The sequence below is a fragment of the Cherax quadricarinatus genome, chromosome 61, assembly GCF_038502225.1.
Source record: "Cherax quadricarinatus isolate ZL_2023a chromosome 61, ASM3850222v1, whole genome shotgun sequence".
In the NCBI taxonomy this organism is placed as follows: domain Eukaryota; kingdom Metazoa; phylum Arthropoda; class Malacostraca; order Decapoda; family Parastacidae; genus Cherax; species Cherax quadricarinatus.
The window spans coordinates 761,161-785,356 of NC_091352.1; the positions used below are offsets into that span (position 1 = coordinate 761,161).

At 37.6% G+C, this 24,196-nt stretch overlaps 1 protein-coding gene across 2 annotated transcripts in view; it reads left to right on the plus strand.

Moving 5' to 3' along the window:
* Nucleotides 1–24,196, plus strand: part of LOC128699531 (cyclin dependent kinase 11B pitslre) — a 51,240-nt gene that overhangs the window by 16,855 nt on the left and 10,189 nt on the right. Inside the window, exons 7-12 of one of the 2 annotated variants that reach the window (XM_070098092.1) lie at nt 4,051–4,092; nt 13,824–13,904; nt 15,338–15,431; nt 20,483–20,632; nt 21,415–21,559; nt 23,039–23,305. In XM_070098092.1, coding sequence (XP_069954193.1) covers nt 4,051–4,092; nt 13,824–13,904; nt 15,338–15,431; nt 20,483–20,632; nt 21,415–21,559; nt 23,039–23,305 — 779 coding nt within the window. The remainder of the gene's footprint in view (nt 1–4,050; nt 4,093–13,823; nt 13,905–15,337; nt 15,432–20,482; nt 20,633–21,414; nt 21,560–23,038; nt 23,306–24,196) is intronic. The other variant, XM_070098093.1, reaches the window with a different exon arrangement.

Here is a 24,196-nt window from a genome sequence, read left to right on the forward strand (position 1 = left end):
CTTTGTCCTTGGAGGCAAAGAGGGGAATGTATGAGAGTATAGTTTTACCAACGCTCTTATATGGGTGTGAAGCGTGGGTGATGAATGTTGCAGCGAGGAGAAGGCTGGAGGCAGTGGAGATGTCATGTCTGAGGGCAGTGTGTGGTGTGAATATAATGCAGAGAATTCGTAGTTTGGAAGTTAGGAGGAGGTGCGGGATTACCAAAACTGTTGTCCAGAGGGCTGAGGAAGGGTTGTTGAGGTGGTTCGGACATGTAGAGAGAATGGAGCGAAACAGAATGACTTCAAGAGTGTATCAGTCTGTAGTGGAAGGAAGGCGGGGTAGGGGTCGGCCTAGGAAGGGTTGGAGGGAGGGGGTAAAGGAGGTTTTGTGTGCGAGGGGCTTGGACTTCCAGCAGGCATGCGTGAGCGTGTTTGATAGGAGTGAATGGAGACAAATGGTTTTTAATACTTGACGTGCTGTTGGAGTGTGAGCAAAGTAACATTTATGAAGGGATTCAGGGAAACCGGCAGGCCGGACTTGAGTCCTGGAGATGGGAAGTACAGTGCCTGCACTCTGAAGGAGGGGTGTTAATGTTGCAGTTTAAAAACTGTAGTGTAAAGCACCCTTCTGGCAAGACAGTGATGGAGTGAATGATGGTGAAAGTTTTTCTTTTTCGGGCCACCCTGCCTTGGTGGGAATCGGCCGGTGTGATAATAAAAAAAAAATAAAAAACCTGCTCAGAAGGTATTAACTCGTATGACACGACTTAGCAAATGTAGATGTAATCCCAAAGCAGCAGGCTTTATGGCTGGTGTTGTGTGTGGTGTTGAGTGAGCTGTTGTAAGGATCTTCAGAAAGTAATGCCTCTCATGGCTTACTTGGAGTCTGAGTTTTATAGGAAGCTAATTACTGAAGGACTATGGCTACAAGATGCCCAGACATTTCTCTATCAGATTTTTTCCACTGGGGAATTTTAAATATCACTGTATAATGCAATCAACCTTTGATACTGAAGATACTACAGTTTAATATTCATTATGAAGTGAGAGAGTTAAATACAATAACATCATTCATTGACCATCATAATGGCCAACATATTCAACATTCTCCTTATTTGCACCACTTTCTGAAGTCTCTATTGTAAATAGATTTTTCTTGGAGCTTCTTAATGGCTGAGTGAGTCATTGTTTTGTGAAAGTAACTTTTTCTTGCGCACGCTTGAATTCCTTATTTTGTTGGCTTAGATTTACTAAGATTGCAGTACGTTTTGTGTTTTTTCTCGTCCTAATAATAGAACATTTATTGGTTTGGTGTCTGAGGAGATCATGTTGAAAAATATATTAAAGTACTGTGTGTTGTTATTTAGTTGTGCTCTACTGGCTATATGTGGATGATTGGCTTATATGAAGCCGTAGTACTGGGGTAGTATACGTTTAGTTCATCATAAAAAAAGGTATCTTATGCACTTCAACTTAACAGAACACATAGCCTAGTGAGTGTAACATTGTAACATTGTAACATTGGGTAATGTGATATGATGACTTTTATAATCTAATCATACATTTTACCGACTTCCTTACTCTGTAATATTTCTTCTTTCCTGCCCTTAAGCATAGTAGCACTTAGCATTATATAATTTTTCTGGGTTGTAAAGCCATAGTATTGAAGTACAGTACATTATACTAGGCAAATTAGTAACATACTAGCTTTTGTATTATGAAGCTGCTGGCTGATTTGCTTATGTAACTGAAGCAGTTGCTTTGAAACTAAAGAAACACAAATATTTATATACATGATGAGATTAACTTTATATGTAAAGCAGTTGTGAGTTTGATGAGGCTAGCATTTATAGATTAGGAAATAAAAAATTATAAGGGATTTGAGAGCTTTTTTTTTAACACACTGGTAGAGAAACACATTAATCAGTATTCATTTAGTAGGAGTCATCACAGTTCAAATGAGCCTTCAAACTGCCATGTCCCTAGTCCTCTCTCAGAGTGCAGGTACTGTACTTCCCACCTCTAGGACTTTAAGTCTGGCTAACCAGCTTCTCCAAGTCCCTTCATACATGTTACCTTGCTTACACTCCAGGAATATATAAGGCATCAGAACCACTATACTTGATTCATACTGACCTGACACATTCATACCAGCCTTCTAGATGCCTAAACCCCTAGCACTTACAGTTTTCTTTACCCCCCCCCCTCTTCCTCCCTCCAGTCCTTCCTGGGATGAGTCCTGGCCCTCTTTCCTTCCACACCAAATTTATACACAAGCTTTTTTGGTCATTCTGATTTCTTTCACTCTTACTGCCCAGTTCATCACAACAACTCCTCAGCATTCTGATTTACACTTTGGTAATCTCACTCTGTCCTCTAATTTCTACACTCTGAATTCTATGCATAATGTTAACACCACATTCAAACCTGACACACGCACAACATAAATATACACATGCATAAACAGGTTACACACAAAATGAGACTGCTTACCATAATTTATTGTTTTGAATGTACAATACTGAAATATGTATATGTTCCTCACCTAAACTAGTATGTCATAGAATTATCCTAAGTCACCTAGTCACTGATAAGGCTGAAAAATGGTATGGTGATAGTGACATGATGTGCAAAATAACACTTTTGTACAATTCAGGGCATTTATTAGAGGAAATGTTTTGCCATGAATGGCATCTTCAGTCCTATTGAAGCCACATGTGGCAAAATGTTTCCTCACATTAATGTACATCAGTGTGTCTTTCCATACAGATAAGGCTAGCTTAGGAAGGCTAGAAAAGTCAATACCCTCTCATTTCTGCTGAGTACCACTCAAGATTTTAGGGTTAGAGAACTTGTCCTTGCCATGAAGTTTGCTCTCTATTAGTTTCTAAACATTTTCTACTGGATTTAAATCCAGCAAGTTTCTAGGCCAGTCATTAAAATATGGAAAAAAAACAATAATTTAGCAAATTCTTTTAGTCTTTACCAGTGTGGCAAGGAGACACTGTCTTCCGTACAAAATTTGTCCTGGCACATCTTGAATATGTCAGGCAAATAGTCTTCTGAAAGTGTACTGATGGACGAGCATATTTATGGCACTGTGTATATATACTACAGTATACAATATTTGTATGTTTATTTTAAAGTAATCAGTGAACAGTATTCTTTACATTATTCTGTAATGCTGCAAATATTGCTTCGATCATGTATGCTTATTTTGACTTGCTTCACACACCTGTTTCCTGCTAAACAACATCAGAATGGATGATACATTTTAAATGCCTTGATGTTCAGTACAATCCAAAAATGGATGACAGGAATTAATCTTTGCATTTTTGTATTTTGAATAAGCCACCACCTCTGTATACTGTATAGGTGTGAAGCTGTGCATATTATACCTGAGACTTTTGATCCAAGGAATTGGAGCTACCCTTCTTTTCATTGGATCAAACTTAATTACCTCCCATTCCTCAGCACTGTATGATGCTCACTTGCTTAATGCTTCCCTGTCAGTCTAATAATAATAATAATAATAATAATAATAATAATAATAATAATGAGCTTATTACAAAATCAATCAATTTTCTGCTGAACTTTTGTATTAATTTTGAAGTGGTTGTAATTGTCAAAGTTACTCATCCCATTTTGAGTGGTATGTTGAAACTGAACTCAGACTGTTTTTATAGTGTAGCTCATTTATTGTTCACCTTATTGGCACTGCACTTTTATTTTTTATTCAGATTTTAAGCTACAGTAAAGGATTGTAATTGTGCCAGAGATAAGCAGTAAGTTATTTAGATATTTATTTAATTTATTAATTTGACACTTTAAGTAATCAAGCAGCAACAATGTTATACAACTGCTAGGTGCAGTGTTCATAGGAAAAATTGTACAGTGTTACTACAGTACAAGGAAACGATGAATTTGGACCTGGTCATTCCTAAGAATACACCATTGCTGTATGGCTATTTTGAATTGTGCATATATTCTCCTGTTTCCCATTTTTGGCTTACAATATTTCTTGCTGGTTGTTTTCAAATATTTGAGCTGCACCTTTGCCCCCCCCAGAGAGGGCTCGGTCCCCCACGCCTCCTCAGAGGAGTCAGTACCGTGAGTTGATTTCTTGTTTTTAAAGAGCTGTTTTCCTTTTTGGTTTGCTTGTCTGTTAAAAGAGCAGATGTGTGTAAGTTGACATACTTGCCATATGATGCTTGTTTTTTTCCTTGTAGTTGAGTGTTGAGTTTGTCAAGATATTCTTTTATAGAAATAGTGTCTTTGATTTCATCTAGTGGTCATTTAACTGTTAAATATCACCTTGTGTTAAACATGTACTTTAAGCAGATGTTTAATCCTTTCATTTGGAAAAGCTTTGCTGATGTTTGTGTCTGTTATAAGTTTACCTTGATACTATTTTGCATAATACTCTATAACATTCTCAGATGTAGTGTCAAGTCAGTGAATGGCAGTGTAATACAGTGGAACCTTGACTTACGAGTGTCCCAATGTACGAGTTTTTTGAGATATGAGCTGTCGCTCGGTTGATTTTTTGCTCTGAGTTACGAGCCAACTCCCCCTGCTTCCCCCTCAACCCAAAACCTGCACACCTCACTTGTTTATCTGTGATTTCATGCTTTAATTCCATGGAAATCATCCTCTTTTTCTTCACAGCACTGTTCTTTATACTTACTTTCTTAGGACCCATGCTTAGAAAAATGAAATTTGGCCAAACGACTGTCAAAAATGTAAGCAAAGCATGAGAGAACTGCTCCCACAGCGAGGTAAACAGTGCACTGAGTTGGCGGCATTCGTTATTATTGTTATAATAAAATAATAATAATTATTATTTTTATATGTATTATTATTATTGTTAATTTAGGTAACTAGAGCACAGATTCAGTTCCCTAGATGAAGAGCCCCTCACCAGCGTCAAGGATCCTTGATGCTTCAGTTCCCTAAATTAATAATAATAATAATAATAATAATAATAATAATAAAAATAATTCTTTCAACACACCGGCTGTATCCCACCGAGGCAGGGTGGCCCAAAAAGAAAAACAAAAGTTTCTCTTTTTAAATAGTAATTTATACAGGAGAAGGGGTTACTAGCCCCTTGCTCCCGGCATTTTAGTCGCCTCTTACAACACGCATGGCTCACAAAGGAAGAATTCTGTTCCACTTCCCCATGGAGATAGGAAATAAACAAGAACTAGGAAGAAAATAGAAGAAAACCCATAGGAGTGAGTATATATATGCTTGTACATGTATGTGTAGCGTGACCCAAGTGTAAGTAGAAGTAGCAAGACGTACCTGAAATCTTGCATGTTTATGAGAAAGAAAAAAGGACACCAGCAATCCTTCTTTCTTTCTTTCAACACACTGGCGATATCCCACCGAGGTGGGGTGGCCCAAAAGGAAAAATGAAAGTTTCTCCATTTACATTTAGTAATATATACAGGAGAAGGGGTTACTAGCTCCTTGCTCCCGGCATTTTAGTCACCTCTTACAACATGCATGGCTTACAGAGGAAGAATTCTGTTCCACTTTCCCATGGAGGTAAGAGGAAATAAACAAGGACAAAAACTAGAAAGAAAACCCAGAGGGGTGTGTATATATATGCTTGTACATGTATGTGTAGTGTGACCTAAGTGTAAGTAGAAGTAGCAAGACGTACCTGAAATCTTGCATGTTTATGAGACAGAAAAATGGACACCAGCAATTCTACCATCATGTAAAACAATTACAGGATAAAAATAATTATAAAATAATAATAATTATTATAATAGAGCTTCAGTTCCCTAAATTAAGAATAATAATAATAATAATAATAATAATAATAATATAATAATAATAATACATACTACGTACATAATAATAATTCAGAATGGTACTGCTAGTTGGCACAGCTGAAGCCAAAACATCTGGTAACCAGTACACATGATTACATTGCTGTAGGAGCAGATCTCTCGTGCTTGCTTGCATTTTTTAGTCATTTTGCCAAATTTCTTTTTTCTAACCATGTGTCCTAAGAAAATAACTGCAAAGGACAGTGCTGAGAAGAAAATGATGATTTCCATGGAATTAAAGCATGAAATCATAGATAAACGTAAGCAAGGTGCACAAGTTGTGTTTAGTGATTAAGCGAAACAAATTGTATAAGTTCAATGATTAAACAAAACAAATTGTATCAGTTAAGTTCAGTGATTAAACAAAACAAATTGTATCAGGTAAGTTCAGTGATCAAACAAAACAATGTTGTTGTTGGAGGTTTACAGGGCCACTGACATGATACACCGCACCCTCAACCTCCTCCACCATCTCTGCTCCAAGTGTGTAAGTACTACATATACAGTTTAATATTTCTTTACATTCTGTGGTTTATTATGATTTATTATGTTTTTATATATGAGATTTCTTATTTATAAATACATACATTGTTTCAGTGTTTTCCTTAGAAAACTAGTGATCTATTGCATATATTCTGTTTTCTCTTATAATAAGAGCATGGGAAGATACTATAGTCAAAGTGGGACAGGATATGGTGGATGCTTCTGCTGCTGTCTCTGCCACCATATTATGGCCTCTTTTATTCATTCTAAAGTATATATCATGTTTCTGTGTTAATTATATTGTTTATAATGTCATATAAAATGAATTATGATAGATAAATAAGCCGTACAGTTGATAATAGCATCATAGTCAAGTATTTTGTCTTGCCTCCAGAGTGCAGGAACGGATTAATGGCTTTTTCAATTAATTTAAATGAAGAAAATTGATTTGATAAACGAGCAAATTGAATTGCGAGCTAGGTCACGGAACGGATTAAACTCATAAGTCAAGGTTCCCACTGTATATGAGTGACAAGGGCTATGGTTTTTAGCAGCATAAATTACTACTAGTATATGAAAAGAGAATTTCATCATATTGGGAGAGTAACAGTTGTGTAAGGAGTATAACTGTGGACTTGTACTTGCAAGATTACCAGTTCAGTACACAGTGCTCTTTACACACTGTTATATTAACCTTTGAAGGGATTATTTGATTAAGTCAAATGAATCTTTTTGTTTTCTGCCTTTGGAGGGACTATTTAAGATGAGAAATTAGTGAAGTTACATGTGCAACACCTACATGTATTTATTATTTGAAGATGTATTTCCAACCAGTGGCTTTTTCAGTTCAGTACAGAGATGGTATATGAAAACAGTAGAAGACGAGATAATCAGTCTCTCAGCTTGGAAGCCAGTGTTCAGTACCTTAGTCTTGTTGAGGGACTGATTCCCTCTGATACTATCTTTGTCTATCACAAGTGTCTTCAAATAATAATACCCAGGTGTTGCATACATGTCTAATTACACATCTTGTCAGTGTTTTATACCAATATTGTAATGGCTCTATTCAACTTAGGGTTGCAGCCATTTCAAAATGTTCCCTTATATTACGAGTTCAAATTGTCTCAAGGGGTGTCTCATTACTGGTAGCTTCAAGTCATATGGCTCCTACAAGGACCACAAATTTTACCTTTACAATATGCATATGAAGAGAAATCACAAGGAGACCAATATTAGGAGAAATATAAATGCAAAATTGGAATCATTACTCCTTTACAGGTTTGGGTTTTTGATGTGCTCAGTCATAACCATACAATAATTGTAAGAAAGCTAGGCAGTAAGTTGACACATGGTAAATCAAATACACATAGTCAATGGCTTTATTGCAAGGACATTTTGCTCAGTTTGAACTTTTCAAGTTGCATAAACTGATAAAGATCACGTTGAGTTAAATGGTGTTTAATAAAGGCTTTGTCTATGTGTGTCTGATTTTAAAGTATATTTACCTGTAGTATCACTCACAGTATAGTATATGTATTTGTGATGTTTTATGCAAATTGTAATATTTTGTAAATTGTCACACTTTGTTAGTTATCTAATGTTTTATACATGGTACAAAAAATATGATTTTTAAATACAGTGGACCCCCAGTTTACGATATTATTTCATTCCAGAAGTATGTTCAGGTGCCAGTACTGACCGAATTTGTTCCCATAAGGAATATTGTGAATTAGATTAGTCTATTTCAGACCCCCAAACATACACATACAAATGCACTTACATAAATACACTTATATAATTGGTCGCATTGGGAACTGATTGTAAACCGGGGGTCCACTGTACTGTAGTTCTTATTTTCAAGATATATATTTATACATCTTAGGCGGGGTGGCCCAAAAGGAAAAACGAAAGTTTCTCCTTTTACATTTAGTAATATACACAGGAGAAGGGGTTACTAGCCCCTTGCTCCTGGCAGTTTAGTCGCCTCTTACAACACGCATGGCTTACGGAGGAAGAATTCTGTTCCACTTTCCCATGGAGGTAAGAGGAAATGAACAAGAACTAGAAAGAAAATAGAAGAAAACCCAGAGGGGTGTGTATATATATGCTTGTACATGTATGTGTAGTGTGACCTAAGTGTAAGTAGAGGTAACAAGACGTACCTGAAATCTTGCACGTGTATGTGTATGTGTGGTCCTGTGGATTAAGGCATCATGAGTTTTCGCCCATCATGAGGCAGGCCAAAGCAACATGGGTTCGACTCCTTGGCTAGTCGCAGTGTTGTTATTTATACATATATATATATATACATGTATAGTGGTACCCTGAGTTTCGAACAGCTTCCAACTTGACCAGTTATGTAAGTGTATTATTGTAAGTGCTTTTGTAAGTGTATTTTGGGGGTCTGAAACGGACTAATCTAATTTATATTATTCCTTATGGGAACAAATTCACTCAGTAGCAGCACTCAAACATCCTTCTGGAACGAAGAAAGTTTGAAACTCAGGGTACCACTGTATATTTTTTTTAACACACTGGCCGTCTCCCACCGAAGCACGGTGACCCGAAAAAGAAACACTTTCATCATCATTTACACTATCACTGTCTTTCCAGTGGCACATAGATACGACAGTTTAGATGACTCTGTTAACAGCAAATATCCCAGATCCCTCCTCTTAGAGTGCAGGCACTATATTTTTATGTTCTTTCTTTCAACGCACCGGCCGTATCCCACTGAAGCAGGGTGGCCCAAAAAGAAAAACAAAAGTTGCTCTTTATGAATTTAGTACCATGTACAGGAGAAGGGGTTACTAACCCCTTGCTCCCAACATTTTAGTCGCCTCTTATGACATGCATGGCTTATGGAGGAAGAACTTTGTTCCACTTCCCTATGGAGATAGGAGGAAATGAACAAGAACTAGTAAGAAAACAGAAGAAAACCCAGAGGTGAGTGAGGTGAAAGTGTTGAATGATGATGAAAGTATTTTCTTTTTGGGGATTTTCTTTCTTTTTGGGTCCCCCTGCCTCGGTGGGAGACGGCCGACTTGTTGAAAAAAAAAATATATATATATATATGCTATATATACACCTACCATCCGACTTACGACCTGCTCGACTTACGACCACTCGACTTACGACCACTCGACTTACGACCGTGTTTTTTATGCCAAATTTCTGGGAAATAAACAACTATTTGTGTTGTACACAGTGTTTATCCTAAACCTTACAGTATAAAATCAGTACTAACAGCATAAAAAGTAAAGTAAAACATGAAATACCAAAATAAAACAATAAAATAAAGTCATTACAAAAATGTTTTGTTGATATTCAGTAAAGTTCGACTTACGACCATTTCGACTTACGACCGGTTTCTCGGAACTGAACTTGGTCGTAAGTCGGATGGTAGGTGAATATATATATTTTTTTTCAACAAACCGGCGGTATCCCACCAAGGCGGGGTGGCCCAAAAAGAAAAATGAAAGTTTCTTTTTAAATTTAGTAATTTATACAGGAGAAGGGGTTACTAGCCCCTTGCTCCCGGCGTTTTAGTCACCTCTTACAACACGCATGGCTTACGGAGGAAGAATTGTGTTCCAGTTCCCCATGGAGATAAGAGGAAATAAACAAGAGCAAGAACTAGAAAGAAAATAGCAGAAAATCCAGAGAGGTGTGTATATGCTATATACTATAAGTAAGGACCCCAATGGAAATAAGTCACTCTATCTGACTTTTTTGGGTTATCCTAGGTTCTCTACACATATGCTGCTATGTATGATAATTCTATGTAACTGTATTTGTGTATACCTGAATAAACTTACTTACTTACTTACTTACTATGTATGTGTAGTGTGACCTAAGGGTTAGTAGAAGCAGCAAGATATACCTGAAACCTTGCAGGTTTATGAGAAAAAAAAAGACACCAGCAATCCTACCATCATGTAAAACAATTACAGGCTTTTGCTCTACACTCACTTGGCAGGACGATAGTACCTCCCTGGACGGTTACTGTCTACCAACCTACTACCTAGAATTTATATATTTAATTAATTTATTTATATAATTTAATATAGTTTTTAAGACACTGGCCATCTCTCACATAGGCAGAGCGACCTGAAAAAGAAAAAAAAAATTTTTTGATTCAGTAATTTATGCAGGAGAAGGGGTTACTATCCCCTTCTCCCAACATTTTAGTCGCTTCTTATGACCTGCGTAACTTATGGAAGAGGACTTCCACTTACCTTTGGGGAGCAGGATATATATTATGTCATTAAAAAAGATATACAATACTGTAATGATCATTTTCATCAGTTTACAACTGAATCAGATGTTTTTAGAATGTAATATTTTTTAGGGGCTTTTGCTAGATATGTAACAATATTGGTAATGATAAATGATAGTGTTTCTTTCTTTGAGCCATACAAATAATGAAGATAAATGTATTAGTGCAGTAGTAGGCACAAAAGAAACTACTAATTATGCAGTGCATTTCAAGCAACTGATCTTAAAGCGTGCTTGTTACTTAAGAACTAGACTTAGACTATTAAGTAGGACTAGTGCACTGAACTACAATCATAAGTACAATAATAAAGGTAGGTAATGACTGAAGGTCACTTGTAAAAGAATTACATATTATTTTAATTGATTCAGTGATCTTCATTGTTATGGAGTGACTGAATAAAGATGGTGAAGATACAAGAAGTTACTGCTTAGATTACAATACAAATATAATGGAACAAGATTTGTTACCAATTATGTATGGAAGTTAAAAGAAGACTGGAAGAAGAACAGGGGCACAATTGGATGAAAATGGGTTTTGTCTGACAGAGTGTATTGCTGCCACTTTGGAAAAACTTAAAAAAATTAAAATAAAACAAATATTTGCCTTGAAAAACTTACATCTAGTTACACAGTGTTTACTGAGTGATTGTGCTGATATTTATGTTTAGTGCAACCTGCTATAACATATTTCTGTTTCCCAGCTATTATTTTACGCTGAGCACTAGTTTTGGAAACACCAATATGATGATAATTCAATATTTACAGGAGATACATTTCTAGAGGTCTCTGCAAGGCCCGGTGGCCTGGTGGCTAAAGCTCCCGTTTCACACACGGAGGGCCCGGGTTCGATTCCCGGCGGGTGGAAACATTCGACACGTTTCCTTACACCTGTTGTCCTGTTCACCTAGCAGCAAATAGGTACCTGGGTGTTAGTCGACTGGTGTGGGTCGCATCCTGGGGGACAAGATTAAGGACCCCAATGGAAATAAGTTAGACAGTCCTCGATGACGCACTGACTTTCTTGGGTTATCCTGGGTGGCTAACCCTCCGGGGTTAAAAATCCGAACGAAATCTTATCTTATCTTATCTTAGGCTGTAGCAGTAAAATATTCATGGACTATATTACAGTAAAATTAAATTTTAATGTACAGTACAGTGTTGTAATGAACAATACTGTGCATTGTTTTTACAGTGGCTGTTTTACACCAAGGTAGAGTTACCCAAAGAAGGAAACACATTCACCATCACTCATTTCACAGCTGTCTTTCCAAAGGGGCATGTACTTCACATTTCAAATTATTCACCATTCTTTAACATCCCTACCCCCACTTCAGAGTGCAGGCACTATACTTTCTGCCTCTAGAATTAACTTCACCTAATTGGTTTTCTTGAAGCCTTCGTAACTGTTATCATGCTCACTCTCTAGCAGCACATTAAATCCCAAAAGTCATTTGTCTCCTCTAATTCTAGTCTGACATGCCTGCTGAATGCAGAAGCCCTTAAATCTCAAAGCCCCCTTTAACACCTCCAAATTATACTTTTTGTCACCACAGATCTAATTTCTTTGTTCTTTAATCTCCAGCGCTGTATAGCCCTTGTGGCTTAGCGCTTCTTTTTGATTATAATAATAATAATAATGTTCTTTAATCTCATGTCATCTGCTATTTTATGTAAGATCATTATCTTTTAGATTGGCAAATTTCCTCAACACACTGGTGTTCTAAGGGCAATGTGTGGTGTAAATATTATGCAGAGAATTCAGAGTGTGGAAATTAGGAGGAGGTGTGGAGTTACTAAAAGTATTAGTCACAGGACTGAAGAGGGGTTGTTGAGGTGGTTTGGTCATTTAGAGAGAATGGATCAAAGTAGAATGACTTGGAGAGATATAAATCTGTAGGGGAAGGAAGGCAGGGTAGGGGTTGTCCTTGTAAAGGTTGGAGGGAGGGGTAAAGGAGGTTTTCTGAGCAAGGGGCTTAGACTTCCAGCAAGCATGTGTGAGCGTGTTAGATAGGAGTGAATGGAGACGAATGGTTTTTGGGACCTGACGAGCTGTTGGAGTGTGAGCAGGGTAATATTTAGTGAAGGGATTCAGGGAAACTGGTTATTTTTATATAGCCGGACTTGAGTACTGGTAATGGGAAGTACAATGCCTGCACTTTAAAGGAGAGGTTTGGGATATTGGCAGTTTGGAGGGGTATGTTTATATGCTTCTAAACTGTTGTACCTGGGCGCCTCTGCAAAGACCGATAGTGTGAGTGAGGTGAAAGTGTTGAATGATGATGAAAGTATTTTCTTTTTGGGTGTATTTTCTCTCTTTTTGGGTCACCCTGTCTCGGTGGGAGATGGCCGACTTATTGAAAAAAAAAAAATGGTGTTCACTTTGTTTACAGCCCTACCTGTGAACATTAAACAGTTATAGAGACATCACATATCCCTGTGTAAACCCACTTTTACTGGAAAATACTCCACACCCTTACCATTCCTCAGGCACATTAAGACCCTTAGGGATTTAGGGTGACTCAGTGAATATAACAACAGTGGTCAGCAATGATTTTGGTTCATGATAAATGTATTTCTAACTAATTTTGGGATGCTGAATTCAAATCTGGATTTAGTTTTTCTCCAGCATGTACAGTTTCTGTGAAATAGAATGCCACAGTGAATCATTTTAACCAAGACATTTCTATCATGGAGAAAAGATATCAAGAAAACCTGACAATCATTTTGGTGGCTGACTATTGCTTGACACTGGTGCAGGAAAGCATTCTGAACACAAACAAAAAAGCCGAACACTCCGATGTAAATACTAGGACATCTAGCTCTCTTTCACTCATAACATTAATAATTAGTTCTTTCTTAACATCCATACTACACCCAACTTCAAAATTTAGTTTTTGTTTTTGTTAATGTATTCAGAAAAAGGTTACCAGCCCCTTATAGTCACTTTTTTGATATGCATGGCTTATGGGGGGAAATTCTAACGTACGTTCCAATAATATGTTGGAGGACATTAGTATTTATTGTTAATAGATTGGTTAGCCTTTTTAATAAAAATTAACCTGAATAAGTTACTAGTGTGTAAGGTTGTGTATGCCATCTTATAGGATGGATCTCTAATATATTGCATCCTCTTATGTTTTATGTTCATTTCAGTTGCTATGTGAACTTCATTGCCAGGGTACAAGACAGGTGGAGCTCCTGCGTTATTTAACCCTGTTTATTGCTTGTAATTTACAGATAGTGACAGCACAAGCAGTGAGACGGATATAGAGGAGGAAGAAGGGAAGGGTGAAGATGGCACTAAGAAGAAGGATTCAGGTAATAATTAGATCAGGAAGCTTATAGAAAAGTTGCAGAATGAATTAGGATAAAGTATCATCTGACAATTAACTCACACTTTGGAGATGAATCTTTAGGCAACATTCCTGTCCATCTGGCAATTTATTTGTGAAATGTTCTGCCTGTCATCTTCCACCTAAGTAGGGTGAGCCAAAAAAGAAAACATATTCACCATCACTTTTTTAATTAATATATACATGCTAATTAAACAGAAGAGCTACAATAATGTAACAGTACCATAAATATGTGTAGAGGTAGACAGCAGCTGGAGTCTCAGAGAGAGAGGGAGGGAGGGGGTGGGGGGGATATAGCTCGAGCTTGTACTGTCCTGTGCCTCACACATACACTTACTGTACCTCATAAGCTGTGACAGCAGCTGCCACTGCTCACCCAGCATATCATAACATATGTACCAACAAATGGATAAATTAGACATATGTCCAGCATCTAGGACTCCTTATTCTGAAGAATGTCATGTTGTAGTAGTTGTTTCGATCAGTCCATCAACCTTGATAGGAGCATGAATACATATACCAGTGTTATGTGGCTACCAGCAGAGTTCTGGCTAATGTGTATAGATCAGTACTGTTGACTGTTGATTAAGACGATAGTTACATTCTTAAAAATGCCATTTAATAAAAAAATCATCTAAAGCAAACTGAACAACATGTATAAAAAATAGGGTTAAGTTCATTGGGTCCCCCCAAAAAATGGCAGACTCTTTTTTTTAAGGTCTCAATATTGTAAAAAAAAAATGGTAATGTAATTGTAATTGGTTGTCATGATGTATCATGTTTATTACAATTCTTAAGGCTACAAATGTTACATAAAAAATATGCCTAGTTCTATTGCTGACTTAATATGATAGCATAAACATATCAGGCATTTACATGCCTTTAAAAGTGAAAGAAAAGGGTAATTTGTTTTACTGCAATTTTCGCTTTATGGCGGTAGCCCTGGAACCTAACCCGCCGTGTAAGCGGGTTAGGTTCCAGGGTTCAGACTCCACCATAAAAGCATGAATGTATCATAATAGTCAATATGACTGAATTTCATTATAAGATGATTAATGTAATGACCTTTGTAAAATATTGCAAAATCTGCTAAGAACTTTCTCAGTTTTAGTATTTTTATTTCCAGTACAGTGGTACCTCGAATTTCAGCCTCAATTCGTTCCAGAAGGCTGTTCGAGTGCCGTTACCCAACAAAATTTTTCCCATGAGGAATAATGTGAATTAGATTAGTCCATTTTAGACCCCTAGAATACACTTACAAAAGCACTTGCAAAAATACACTTACATAATTGTTCGAGTTGGGAGCTGTTCAAAATTCAAGGTATCACTGTATTATTGTTTTTGTTTATTGTTTATATTTACCTAAGGTTTAGCAGATGTGAATTTATTATTTCACAGGTGACCAAATGTCTGTGTCGGGCAGTGGCTCTGGCTCAGCAAGATCGGGTACTCTGTCACCTACCCAAGCAGGGCGCTACCAAGACTCACCCACGTAAGTATCGTGTCATATTATAATTGCCAGTTTTAATACTTTGGAGAATATTGAGAGTTTCAAAAACTGTTCATCATATTCTTGTGAAAAATTTAATACTAAGTAGGATTTTCATGCCTCATTGGTCAGTGATAGCATATTCAGCTGACAATCAAAATGACCTAGGTTTGAATCTTTGGTGAGGCGAGGTGTAAGGGCATGTTTTCTTAAATCTGCTTTTCCTGTTCACCTAGTATTAAATAGTTACCTAGGAGTTAGCTGACTGTGGGTTAGATTCTTTGAGAGAGAACTAAAAAACTGTAATGGAAACCATTCACATTGCCTTACATTCTTGGATTATCCCATATTAATAACCCTCCTGTGTTAATACTGTACTATGAAGAAAGTCTTTTTCTAATGCAACCTCTCCTCACTAAGCGACGTATTTGTTTACCGACAACTCAGACTTATGACGGGCTCTCTGATCAGTATGCATACCTAAATAATGTATATTAGAGCTGAATTCCTCTAATTTGTTTATTACAATATACAGTACACTGCTGTATAAATATTTAAAAATATACCAGAAATGTTATAATGGTGCAAATGTGACATTAAAACAATATCAAAGATGGTTGACCCAAACCCACTACCATTATAGTATGCTTCTCACTTAGCGATGAATTCGTTTACCAATGTGGTCTTAGGAACGGAACTCCATTGTTAAGCGAGGAGAGGCTATACTTATAAAGAAGTAATATTAAATCATGATTATTTTTGAGCTTAATGTTTTCCTCAAAACTATTAATGAAAGATTTTCCAAAATGTTGCTGATACAGGCTGTACTTAACTTTTAGAAACATAAAGGTACTCTATAATAATTTTGAAATAGAATTGTATATTTTAAACTGTACATTAATATTGATATTGTGAGTTTGCCAATCTTATTTAGAGTATTCATAGAAGAAGAAATGGAATAGCAGATGAACAAGGAGGCTTTAGGAAAGGTAGGGGGTGTGTGGACCAGGTGTTTACAGTGAAACATATAAGTGAACAGTATTTAGATAAGGCTAAAGAGGTCTTTGTGGCATTTATGGATTTGGAAAAGGCGTATGACAGGGTGGATAGGGGGGCAATGTGGCAGATGGTGCAGGTGTATGGTGTAGGAGGTAGGTTACTGAAAGCAGTGAAGAGTTTTTACGAGGATAGTGAGGCTCAAGTTAGAGTATGTAGGAAAGAGGGAAATTATTTCCCAGTAAAAGTAGGCCTTAGACAAGGATGTGTGATGTCACCGTGGTTGTTTAATGTATTTATAGATGGGGTTGTAAGAGAAGTAAATGCGAGGGTCTTGGCAAGAGGCGTGGAGTTAAAAGATAAAGAATCACACATAAAGTGGGAGTTGTCACAGTTGCTCTTTGCTGATGACACTGTGCTCTTGGGAGATTCTGAAGAGAAGTTGCAGAGATTGGTGAATGAATTTGGTAGGGTGTGCAAAAGAAGAAAATTGAAAGTGAATACAGGAAAGAGTAAGGTTATGAGGATAACAAAAAGATTAGGTGATGAAAGATTGGATATCAGATTGGAGGGAGAGAGTATGGAGGAGGTGAATGTATTCAGATATTTGGGAGTGGACGTGTCAGCGGATGGGTCTATGAAAGATGAGGTGAATCATAGAATTGATGAGGGGAAAAGGGTGAGTGGTGCACTTAGGAGTCTGTGGAGACAAAGAATTTTGTCCTTGGAGGCAAAGAGGGGAATGTATGAGAGTATAGTTTTACCAATGCTCTTATATGGGTGTGAAGCATGGGTGATGAATGTTGCAGCGAGGAGAAGGCTGGAGGCAGTGGAGATGTCATGTCTGAGGGCAATGTGTGGTGTGAATATAATGCAGAGAATTCGTAGTTTGGAAGTTAGGAGGAGGTGCGGGATTACCAAAACTGTTGTCCAGAGGGCTGAGGAAGGGTTGTTGAGGTGGTTTGGACATGTAGAGAGAATGGAGCGAAACAGAATGACTTCAAGAGTGTATCAGTCTGTAGTGGAAGGAAGGCGGGGTAGGGGTCGGCCTAGGAAAGGTTGGAGGGAGGGGGTAAAGGAGGTTTTGTGTGCAAGGGGCTTGGACTTCCAGCAGGCATGCGTGAGCGTGTTTAATAGGAGTGAATGGAGATAAATGGTTTTTAATACTTGACATGCTGTTGGAGTGTGAACAAAGTAACATTTATGAAGGGGTTCAGGGAAACCGGCAGGCCAGACTTGAGTCCTGGAGATGGGAAGTACAGTGCCTGCACTCTGAAGGAGGGGTGTTAATGTTGCAGTTTAAAAACTGTAGTGTAAAGCACCCTTCTGGCAAGACAGTGATGGAGTGAATGATGGTGAAAGTTTTTCTTTTTTGGGCCACCCTGCCTTGGTGGGAATTGGCCAGTGTGATAATAAATAAAAAAAGAAATGGAAATGCATACCAAGTCAAGAGCAGTCTTTGTTTAAAGGTGTTTTCCACGAAAGGACTTCATGGTAGAAGCATTACCAGTGCAACCCTTTCTGAGGTACCATCTACTTCCAGCTTGATATTTCTGTGTCTATAACATCAGCATTATGGTACCATTCAGCCAGCCTGGTAGTTACTGGTGCTTACTCAAATACAGTGGACCCCCGGTTAACGATATTTTTTCACTCCAGAAGTATGTTCAGGTGCCAGTACTGACTGAATTTGTGCCCATAAGGAATATTGTGAAGTAGATTAGTCCATTTCAGACCCCCAAACATACACGTACAAACGCACTTACATAACTACACTTACATAATTGGTCACATTGGGAGGTGATCGTTAAGCGGGGGTCCACTGTGTTTCTGTATGGTTATTCTGGCCTTACTGTGGGATATACTACATATAATAGACAGCAGGAGCAGTATGTGTATAGAAGATCAGGTTTAATACCCATAAATGTTGTCATATTGATATCCATCAATGTTACTCTAGTGTTATCTAATTTTCCATCTCTACCGTTCTGACTAAGAGTAAGTTGATGTGGGGGGTAACTTTGCTAATACTCTACTCTATTTGTTTATTGTGAATATTTGTACAGTATATACCAAGTTTATGAAGTGCAGCACTAATTTATACAGTACTGTTGTACAGTATATCAAGTTGTGGGAGATTTGTGTGATTTTGTGCAGTTTGCCACACCTTCATTAACCCTTTTACTGTTTCATGTAGATCTACATGTATGTCACTGATACCAGTGTAGCTCATGCAGATCTATGTCTTAATCATAGTGCCTTCAAAAATTTTGTTGTGATTGGTAAGTTTTGGCCTAGATATGAGAGAGTGGGTCTGTCTGGTGGTTGTGCACAGTATAAAAAAATATCCTGGTCCATGCAGTGCATGATGGGAAGAGTGAACCTCTGACCCCTGTACTTGAGTTAAAATAGCAACTTTGAGGGGTTTTCTAGGGTGGTTTTAATGATTTTTTGGGCTGTTTTCTTAGTGTCATTTGGTAGATCAGAATGCATACTAGAGGAATTGAAATAATTATGGTTTCAAAATGGAACTGGCTTGAAATAAGCCTCAAAGTAGTGGAAATATGTGTTTTTGGCAATTTTCACGGGGAGCAGTAGTCCTCCCCCAGTGTCTTTTATGAATTTTTACTGTCTGCTTCAATTATTTGGATGGCCTAAACCATGACTGATCAGTCTTGCTTTATTTTATTAGCTGAAAACAGGGTAAAATTTCAGTTTTTTGTGTGATGATGGATTCAAAATGAAAGGCAAGTCTTATAAGAAATGCCCAGGGACATAATTGGTGAATAAAGGAAAGGTTGCTTTAGTGGCTGGAATGCTTATAGTGTTTATTTAGGACTGTTTTTAAATTGGAATTTGTTGAATTTTGTGTAAAATTAGTAATTTATAGGAAAGTTCTCAGGCTGCTCTTCAACTCTATATACCTTTGGTTCGGCCTTATTTAGATTATGCTGTGCAGTTTTGGTCACTGTATTACAGAATGGATATAAATACACTGGAAAATGTACAAAGGAGGATGACAAAGTTGATCCCATGTATCAGAAATCTTCTCTGTGAGGATAGACAGAGGGCCCTGAATCTGCATTCTCTAGAAAGGTGTAGAATTAGGGGGGATATGATTGAGGTGTATAAATGGAAAACAGGAAATAATAAAGGGTGTAAATAGCGTGCTAAAAATATCTAGCATACACAGGACTTGCTGCAATGGTTTTAAATTGGAAAAATTCAGATTCAGGAAGGATATAGGAAAGCACTGGTTTGGTAATAGAGTTGTGGATGAGTGGAACAAACTCCCAAGTACCGTCATAGAAGCTAAGACGTTGTGTAGTTTTAAAAATAGGTTGGATAAATACATGAGTGGGTGCGGGTGGGTGTGAGTTGGACCTGACTAGCTTGTGCTACTAGGTTAGATGCCATGCTCCTTCCTTAAGTGAATGTGACCTGACCTGACTGAGTCAAGGCATTGGCTTAAGCCAGTGGGAGAATTGGATCTACCTCGCATGGGCCAGTGGGCCTGCTGCAGTGTTCCTTCTTTCTTCTAGTTGAATAAGAAAATTCCCTTTGCTCAGTTGATAGAGCAAAAAGGCATACCAGTGAAATGCCCAAAATAGGCCTTAAAATAGGCAGAATTGCTGATGTGTAAATTGTATCCAGACTGCCAACATTGTGCCTGTGCAGTTTTGTACAGTTTCCCTCAAATTTTACATGTGTTGTTACCTTCAGAAAACTATTCTCACCATTTCAGAAGAAAAGCATATTATTTTTTATTAAATAATGACACTGTCAGCACTTTTAATTTCAGGGTTAAATATGGCTTTTTATTGATTAAATGATTTTGCCAGTTAAACTGATCGATGAATAGATCAGTAGGTAAATGACCTAGAACATGGCATGGTAACGTCACCTTTTGAGAAATACATTTTTTGATTCATTGAATATTAAGGATTTGTTTTGTAACAAGGAACTTACAAGTCATTGCAGTGAATTGTGTATTTTGTTTACTTGTGACTTATTTATTGTAGTCTAGCCAACAAATTTTGTTACCTTTATCATTTTAGAGTGGAGGACCGACGATCAGACCGTGAGGAGGCCAATTACTTGCCAGACTCATCGCCTGAATCTCCAGTTGAACTCAAGGAAGATTTACCTGCCTACTATCCTGCCATCATGGGTTGCCGCTCAGTTGATGAGTTCGAGTGTCTCAATAGGTTTGTTAATTTTGCAGTATACTAATTTATGAAAGTTTTCATAGGATGTATCACCTTTGACCCCTCAGGTGATGCCAATGAGAGTTCCTGTTCCAAGGAATTGGACTGACCTTTCTTTTTTTGGTTGAACTTGTTTACTTTTCAGGTGCAGTATAACCCCTATGGGTTTAACGTCCCCGCAAATGTAGTAATGTGTCTTTGAGCTCTTCTGGTTTTAGATAGTTTTAAACAGAATTATAAAGGAGTGAAGTAAGCCAGGTGTAAATTAATCATTTTTGTGTTGCATTATCCATGAATTAGTCTGGTAGTGATATTTTGTTTTAAAATGAAATAAGAAAATTTCTCTTGGCATGGGTCATATTCGGTGGAGAATTTAGTCATTAGACAAACTGAAAACTAAGTTCTTCAACTGGCTTACCAGTCCACCTTGTAAAAATTAAATGTGTGTAACATTGTGAGATGCATTATGTAAATTTCTTCCATCAGGTAAAGAAGCTTTGATAACATTAGTCGTGGAATATATATTGTAGAGGAATGTAGCTACAAGACAAACTACAGAGAATTTATGAAGATTCTTGGTCATCAAGGGGTGGGTGCCATGAAGTCAATGAGGGGCTCATGATCTAAGTAGTTGGAGCTATCCTACCCTTCCTTGTATCCAACTTCATTGCCTCCCATTCCCCAGAAACTGTATACCCCTACAAGTTTAGTGCTGTCCCAAGAATATAATAATAATAATAATAATGGGATTTATCAGATTTTACCATTTATTTTATTTCCAGAATTGAGGAGGGAACTTATGGTGTGGTGTATAGAGCAAGGGAGAAGGCAACTAATACAATAGTTGCCTTGAAGAGACTCAAGATGGAGAAGGAGAAGGAAGGCTTCCCCATCACCTCATTGAGAGAAGTCAACACACTGCTGAAGGTTGTTCCCGACACTGGCTGGACATGTAATGTTTTGTCTACTCCATGTGTCTTAAGTTGAACTTTAATTAATGCTAATCAATCATTCTTTTAATCTTTGATAAAATCTGTAACTGAAAAGAATATCATGTTGAAGAATACACAAATAACCCACATACAAGAGAGAGGTGCTTACGACAAGGTTTCGGTCCGACTTGGACCATTTACAAAGTCACACTTTGTAAATGACTTTGCAATTGTTCCAAGTCAGACTGACCCGATGTGTGGGTTATTTGTGTATTGTTCCAGTCATGGTATTGTGCCTTTTTGTTCTTCATGTTGAATGTTAATCATCCTAAAATTTGAAATTGTCTTTTTTATTCTTTGTAAGGCGGGGTAGGGGTCATCCTCGAAAGGGTTGGAGAGAGGGGGTAAAGGAGGTTTTGTGGGTAAGGGGCTTGGACTTCCAGCAAGCGTGCGTGAGCGTGTTAGATAGGAGTGAATGGAGACGAATGGTACTTGGGACCTGACGATCTGTTGGAGTGTGAGCAGGGTAATATTTAGTGAAGGGATTCAGGGAAACCGGTTATTTTCATATAGTCGGACTTGAGTCCTGGAAATGGGAAGTACAATGCCTGCACTTTAAAGGAGGGGTTTGGGATATTGGCAGTTTGGAGGGGTATGTTGTGTATCTTTATATGTGTATGCTTCTAGACTGTTGTATTCTGAGCACCTCTGCAAAAACAGTGATAATGTGCGAGTGTGGTGAAAGTGTTGAATGATGATGAAAGTATTTTCTTTTTGGGGATTTTCTTTCTTTTTTGGGTCACCCTACCTCGGTGGGAGACGGCCGACTTGTTGAAAAAAAAAAAAAATAAATAAAAAAAATGAAGATTAGACCTAGGTAGTAGGTTGGTAGACAACAACTGACCAGGGAGGTACTACCATCTTGCCAAGTGAATGTAAAATGAAAGCCTGTAATTGTTTTACATGATGGTAGGATTGCTGGTGTTTTTTCTGTCTCATAAACATGCAAAATTTCAGGTATGTCTTGCTACTTCTACTTACACTTAGGTCACACTACACATACATGTACAAGCATATATATACACACACCCCTCTGGGTTTTCTGCTATTTTCTTTCTAGTTCTTGTTCTTGTTCATTTCCTCTTATCTCCATGGGAAAGTGGAACAGAATTCTTCCTCCGTAAGCAATGCGTGTTGTAAGAGGCGACTAAAATGCCGGGAGCAAGGGGCTAGTAACCCCTTCTCCTGTATATATTACTAAATTTGAAAGGAGAAACTTTCGTTTTTCCTTTTGGGCCATCCCACCTCGGTGGAATAAGGCTGGTGTGTTGAAAGAAAGATAAACACAGTAGAAAGAAAGACAAACACAGTATAAAGCTTTATTGATAGAGTTTATATCAGATTTGCATCATGAATTTTTTGAAATGTTATGTAGAGAATAATTAAATATATCAACGTTTTCTTCCTTTATCAGGGACAACACGAAAATATAGTAACTGTCCGAGAAATTGTAGTTGGAAGTAACATGGACAAAATCTATATAGTTATGGATTATGTAGAGCATGATCTCAAGAGCCTCATGGAGACTATGCGACAAAAGAAGCAGATGTTTACCATCGGTGAAGTGAAGACTCTAATGAGACAACTACTGAGAGCTGTACATCACCTCCATGACAACTGGATACTTCACAGAGATCTGAAAACTTCTAATTTGCTCCTCTCTCATAGAGGAATTTTAAAGGTAAAGGTCATGGATACATTTTTATATTAACATCAGAATCCACATAACTGCTCTATTTTGCAATGTCAGTATCCTGACATATTTGCTTTGTTTAGTCTCCTCTATGAAGATCCCACTTTTGGTGAAGACTCTATTTGTGGTTTATTAAATGTCACTGAATTGCTACATCAACTGTGTCCTCTTTTCCCTACTTTCTGCTGTATGACACAAAAACATTTATCACTTGGTTTTTAAATATATTTTAATTCTTCTTCTTCTTTCAACAAACCGGCGGTATCCCACCAAGGCAGGGTGGCTAAAAAGAAAAATGAAAGTTTCTCTTTTTAAATTTAGTAATTTGTACAGGAGAAGGGGTTACTAGCCCCTTGCTCCCAGCATTTTAGTCGCCTCTTACAACACGCATGGCTTACGGAGGAAGAATTCTGTTCCACTTCCCCATGGAGATAAGAGGAAATAAACAAGAACTAGAAAGAAAATAGAAGAAAACCCAGAAGGGTGCATACATATATGCTTGTACATGTATGTGTAGTGTGACCTAAGTGTAAGTAGAAGTAGCAAGACGTACCTGAAATCATGCATGTTTATGAGACAGACAAAAGACACCAGCAATCCTACCATCATGTAAAACAATTACAGGCTTTCGTTTTACACTCACTTGGCAGGACGGTAGTACCTCCCTGGGCGGTTGCTGTTTAACAACCTACTACCTAGAATTAAAATATATATATACGTATATTTAGGTAGTAGGTTGGTAGACAGCAACTGCCCAGGGAGGTACTACCGTCCTTCCAAGTGAGTGTAAAACGGAAACCTGTAATTATTTTACATGATTGTAGGATTGCTGGTATCTTTTTTGTCTCATAAACATGCAAGATTTCAGGTACATCTTGC